Raw genomic sequence first — 5995 nt, 5'->3', positions numbered from 1 at the left:
AAAAAGTTGTCAGAAAAATTTTAACATTTTTTTTAATTACGCTAAAATAAAGTTCGGAATTTAGTTTTTGTCCAATATAAATAATTAATAATTTAGATAAATATAGTGAATAATATGTTATATTAGAAAATTTTATTAGAATCATAATAGTTTGAAAAAAAATTCACCAAAACATCAACAATTTGGAGAAAAAAAATACTTAAAATATAAGAAACAAAGATTTTCAATTTCATATTTTGAAAAAAGCTAAAATAATTTTTTGTACAAAAAGTTTCCTATACTAATGTGATAAGAAAATAAAAATTTTATAAAAATAAAAGTTTTATCTAAATTATATCCTATTTTTTCCTTTTTAACACGGATTTGACAAACATAAAATCTGAAATCCTACGTGGCAACTCAAGAGTATTTGATTGGGTGAGAGAGTTCAAATTACGTGGATCATTTAGCAGAGTCACGTTTCATATCCTCGTCACCGTAACGGCGAAACCCAATTGATTCCTCACACACACAAAGCATTAACCATCACCGTCAATTGACCCTTTGCCAAGTTATCTTCATTTTTGGTCCTAACCTCAGTAACTTCTCTCTCTCATTATCACGGTAAATCTTAAAACCCTAATCCTTCTGCAATTCTTTTTTATTTCCATTTTCCAAAATCAATTTCTCTCTCCCAAATCAATTTCTCTCTCTATCTCTCTTCGATCTGCTTTGCTGTTGGGGCCAACCGCTCCTGCAATTCCCGTTTGCGATTGGAGGTTGCCCTCTTTCCTTTCTTTTTTTAAGATTGATCTACGATTTTGTTTGTTGTTTTTCAATTTTTGTGATTTGTGCTGTTTTTTAATCGCAGTGGAGGCCATTCTGGCAACGTGAGTTCATTAGATCCAAAATTGTTCAGAAAAGAGGTTAAGGAGGATGAAGAAAACCGAACGAATTGCGAATTTGGCTTTGACAGGTTTGTTTCTCCTGTTTCATGCTTCAGTTGATACTCTTATTGAGCAACCTTCGAGTTGCTGTGTGATTCATGACGAGCTTTTTTGGCATTCTGGCATAATGTAGTTGCTGTACGATTCATTCTCAAATGAATTGAATTGAATTTTGATTCTGTATTCTAAAATTTTAGGGTATCGAATTTTGGCAGCTGGGCTTTGTTTGGTTTAATAATACTTGTTTGTTTATTAATAATCTTAATAATGTCAATGCGTGAGTGATAGAAGGAGAGTGAGTCTCTTTTTGTTCCTCAATTTCTCAATATTATTGCCATTTTATTTGTAACCACAGGTTTATCCTTAGCACCGCTTGTTGTGAAAGTAGATCCGAATTTAAATGTTATTTTGACTGCTTGTCTCACCGTGTTCGTGGGATGTTACCGCTCTGTCAAACCAACACCACCAACTGTGAGTAGTTAATCTGCTTATTCCCTTCTTTATATTGTGTTCTTTGGTGGTTAATCTGATTTCTGTTGCAAATAATTTTACAGGAGACAATGTCGAATGAACATGCCATGCGTTTCCCCTTTGTTGGGAGTGCGATGTTATTGTCACTGTTCTTACTCTTCAAGTTTCTATCAAAGGACCTTGTGAACACTGTATTGACAGGCTACTTCTTTGTACTTGGGATTGTTGCGCTTTCGTAAGTTCTTTTCCTCACGTTGGATGTCCTTGTCATAGTATCGATAAAATCTTATTGTTATAATTTTTTGTATTTTATTAAACACTTTGTTTTCCACTGTCTACAGGGCAACATTATTACCGTTTATTAAACGTTTTCTGCCAAAGCATTGGAATGAGGACGTCATAGTCTGGCGATTTCCATATTTCCGATGTATGTGACTCCCTGGCTACTGTATTTTTCTTATTGTTGGTGATAGTATGTTTTTCTCTGAACTGCGGTGCATCTAGTTCCAAATTCCAATTAATGCGGCCTCTGGGCACTTGTACTCGTTGTGATGTGCCCAATGAAATATGAAAAATGCTCGAGGCCTTTATTTATTGACAATTCATTTATTTTTTCTTTTAAAATAAATTTAGTTTTAACATGATTTTGAACTATTTTCTAGAGAAGGCATTAAAAATTCAACCCTTTAGACAAAATAAAGGTAAATGCATGCATACCCCATGGACCCATATGGCTTGTCACAATTATCAAAAGGGGAGTCATTTTCGGGTTATTGTGAACTGTTGACTTAATTTTTAAGTTCTGTTGATCAACTATAATCACCAATGTCTTTGGCTATTTATTATGCTTTACTATCTATGTTGTTGGCTTTTTAGTTCTTTATTTATTATCATTAGACGATTATCCTCATGATTTGCATTGTATGTGTTGTTAGTTATAGTTACTTGATCAAGTTGAGATTAATCCTCCTCTATCACGCATAATATATATTTTTCTGCTTACACTTTTCTTATACAGCTGTGGAGATTGAGTTTACAAGGTCACAGGTCGTTGCTGGCATCCCTGGGACATTCTTTTGTGCTTGGTATGCTTTGCGGAAGCATTGGCTGGCAAATAATATATTGGGTCTTGCTTTCTGTATTCAGGTCTGTCAATTTTCTATATATAAATTGTCCTATCAACTATTTTTTATGATAAAGTTTCATCATCAATTTATTATATATTTATATAAAATTTGTGGTACCCACTTTTTGTGGTTTGAACTAATAATTTTTGTGAATTTTGATAAATAAATTAAATCATTCTATCATTTATGCTATCAATGTGTAGAATTATGAATCAGTTTTTTATTACTAGAATTTACACCAATGTACATTTTATCACTTGCAGGGAATTGAAATGCTTTCTCTTGGGTCTTTCAAGACTGGTGCTATTCTCTTGGTAGGTGTTTTCTTTCTTTTGTAATTAATGGTGCTCAAAGCGTTTATCTAAGAAGACATGTATACCAACAATAATTTTTCTGTGGATAAACCAGATCATATGTCTGTGTCGTTCAAACATTTACTCTTTTTTATTGTAATAAAATACAATTAAAAGGCCTGTGGATTTTGACTTACTCTATCATCTGATTCATTCAGATTCTTTTTTACCCTTTTAATCGAATACAAGCTCATAAAATGCATGAGAAAATTATATTTATTCCCTACAGATATGATAATTTAGTCTTATTTTCCAAAAGATAGAAGACTTTTTTGTTGTACAAATTTTTGTTTTAAATATGGTCGTTGACTTTCTTACATTCTTGTATTTTACAGGCTGGTCTATTTGTATATGACATATTCTGGGTTTTCTTCACTCCAGTAATGGTCAGCGTTGCAAAATCATTTGATGCTCCAATAAAGGTTAAAACTTTAGCTAAATGAAATGGAAATTTCTCTTTTGAACCTTTTTTTAATATTGTGTATTTACTTGGATATTAGATGGAAATTGTAATAAATTTCTTCCTAATATTGTCATTCAAATGATTTTGCAGCTTTTGTTCCCCACAGCAGATGCTGTAAGGCCATTTTCAATGCTTGGTCTTGGTGATATTGTTATCCCTGGTAGGATGACTCTTCATTTATGTATTGATATATTTATTTTGCGACGTTGCTCTGTAATAATACAGTTCAGCTTTTAATTTGTATCTTGTACCAGATTTTGTTAACCTATGCTTAGAAGATTTTGCGAAAATGGTATGAAAAAGATGAGGGAGTAAATGGAAAGTAATCTGCATTTCACTTTGCTGTCATGTAGTAATCCAAGTGAATTATTTTAATATACTTTTCTATTTTTGGAGGAGCAAGACTGAGAGTTTGAGGGGTAGCTCTTTCAGATTTTGTCATCCCCTACACAAATTTTTAAGGTCCCTTATGAGGAGACTTGAAGCTAAATTTCAAAATAAAAAACTCTTGTGGTCCCACTCCCCTGTCATATCAATGGTCTTTTTGGCGTTCTAGTTTAGTGACATTGTTCTGACCCTTATTTTTCCCATTATTATGAATAATTGCTTTGTTGGTCTAAACTCTTAACTTTGTTGAGTTTACTTAACTGATTAAACTTGGTGACTGTATTTTAAAGAGTGATTTTTTACATATTTGTTGCATTCATAAATCCAAATACTATATTTAAATGGTAAGTCACATACATTAGATGGAACTTCATGTTTTTTCTTGTTATTAGTTTACATTACAACTTTGAGTTAGAGTGATAAATAAATTTTATCCCTACCTGTATATCTTTGACAATAATGAAGGAAAAGTTTCTCTCTAGTAATTTTGTTGTTTGTTACTTCAATTTATTTTGACTACGTATTTTTTTGCTTCAGGTATTTTTGTAGCATTGGCTTTGCGGTTTGATGTATCCAGAGGAAAACAGCCCCAATATTTCAAGAGTGCATTTTTAGGATACACTGTTGGCTTGGTCCTTACAATTGTTGTGATGAACTGGTTTCAGGCTGCACAGGTAACTGATCTGTTTCATGTATTTTTTTTGTAGCTTTGGGGAATGTGTGTGGGGTTGTAGTCACTAATCATTAACGCCAAATAATATTCTAAATTTCTAATACATTATGGCTGGCTGAACTTGTGGTATAATCATGGACTTTTGGTGATCAAACTTCTAAACTAATTTTTGCCCTTGATTGTATTCCTTTTGCCAGCCTGCTCTTTTGTATATTGTACCTTCTGTAATTGGATTCTTGGCTGCTCATTGCATATGGAATGGTGATGTCAAACAGGTTTGTTTCTTTGCTTATATTTTTTGTTTCTTCATTCTCATATCAATGTTAGTCCATCCTTTTTTATGTTTCTAGTGTTCTTTCAATATTAGTTTCGCTGGAGTATAACTTACTTAGTTTGTATTAAATACTATGTATAATGAAAATATGCAAATTTGATTTATCACGTTTTGAACCCTATCAATGAAACCATAGGATGACCATCATTAATATTGCTTTAAAACTTTGAACAATTTTTTATTAGGAGTCGTGAAAGAGTCACTAATATTGTTGGGAATTTAGTCATTGTGACAAAAGACTAATCTTAAGTCCTATTGACTATTACTTGACAAGATCTTTTGCACCTGTTTTCTACTATCTATATATACCTTTAACTAGATTGTTGAAAATCGTTTTCACATTTAAAGGTGTTCATGTTTAGTTTATGAATACCAGCAATTTAAGAAAACCCACGCAGAAGATGAACTTTGTTTTCTACCTTCTAAACGAAACTTTGCTTTGTTATGAACAGTTTTAAAAGCTTCGTGCAATATGTTTTTGTTACAGTGTATTATGACTGTTTTGAAAGTATTGGATATATGAATGTTATTTTATTTAGTAGTTAAAACTTGAAGATGGTTAGGATTTATGCGTACCATGTATTCTAACAGTTTTTCATACTCTATCAATGCAGTTGTTGGAGTTCGATGAGTCAAAGACTGCCAATTCACCTCAAGAGGATGACAAGTCCAGCAAAAAGGTTGAATAAGTTGATGCATGCCCAATACCAATACTTCCTAGTCAGAGAAGAAATACTGTTTTTTTTTTCTTCTGAAAACACCGTTACATTTAAAGCTAACTTATTCAGCAGCACCTCTGTAACTGATTGTGATTTTAAAAAAAAAATGTATTAGTTTTATCTTTCAAATTGGCATTTTGCTTTTACTGCCTGTTTACTTTGGGTTTCCATGGCAAACTTTCTGTTATCGGCACACATGCTTTTTTTTGGTGTTTATCTCTACCTAACTAATTTTGATGTTTATCTATATTGAAATTGCACCCATCACAGTCATAATCAGCCTAAGTTTGAAAATGACATTTCAGTGGTGTTCTGTAAATAATTATAAAATCCAGTATCTAGTTAATATTCAGTAGGATCTGCAATTTTTAGTTTGTTTCACGAATTTGTTTACTTGTAGTAAGTAGTACAAAATAATTTTGAATGGTGCATTACCATTGTTTAGTTATAAGTAGCTTATATCCCATATATTAGTCAAACTATTAACGATGATGCGTTTTCAGATAGTCTACAAACCATATTTGTTCACTGAGTAAGAATAT

General features: G+C 32.0%; 1 protein-coding gene across 1 annotated transcript; it reads left to right on the top strand.

Moving 5' to 3' along the window:
- The first annotated feature begins 597 nt into the window (after positions 1-597).
- Positions 598-5582, top strand: LOC124820056 (signal peptide peptidase). The gene is made up of 12 exons (XM_088107038.1): positions 598-758; positions 851-955; positions 1282-1397; positions 1481-1632; positions 1739-1824; positions 2416-2543; positions 2788-2838; positions 3213-3299; positions 3431-3500; positions 4265-4401; positions 4598-4675; positions 5349-5582. Exons 2-12 carry the CDS (start codon positions 916-918, stop codon positions 5421-5423), a joined length of 1020 nt encoding a protein of 339 aa, XP_087963164.1. The 5' UTR covers positions 598-758; positions 851-915; the 3' UTR covers positions 5424-5582.
- The last annotated feature ends 413 nt before the right edge of the window (positions 5583-5995 follow it).

Source organism: Vigna umbellata, chromosome 2 (genome assembly GCF_029865625.1).
Source record: "Vigna umbellata cultivar VRB3 chromosome 2, Vumbellata_1.0, whole genome shotgun sequence".
Classification (NCBI taxonomy): Eukaryota; Viridiplantae; Streptophyta; class Magnoliopsida; order Fabales; family Fabaceae; genus Vigna; species Vigna umbellata.
Note: the sequence above shows the minus strand (reverse complement) of the source record. Positions and strands in the feature narration are given on the sequence as shown.

What these genes read in the sequence shown, in the direction of transcription:
- LOC124820056 (XM_088107038.1), top strand. Translation starts at nt 916, where the DNA reads ATGAAGAAAACCGAACGAATTGCGAATTTGGCTTTGACAG. An exon ending in CTTGGGATTGTTGCGCTTTC is followed by an intron (nt 1,633 to 1,738) that starts GTAAGTTCTTTT and finishes CACTGTCTACAG; the next exon opens with GGCAACATTATTACCGTTTA. An exon ending in ACTGGTTTCAGGCTGCACAG is followed by an intron (nt 4,402 to 4,597) that starts GTAACTGATCTG and finishes TCCTTTTGCCAG; the next exon opens with CCTGCTCTTTTGTATATTGT.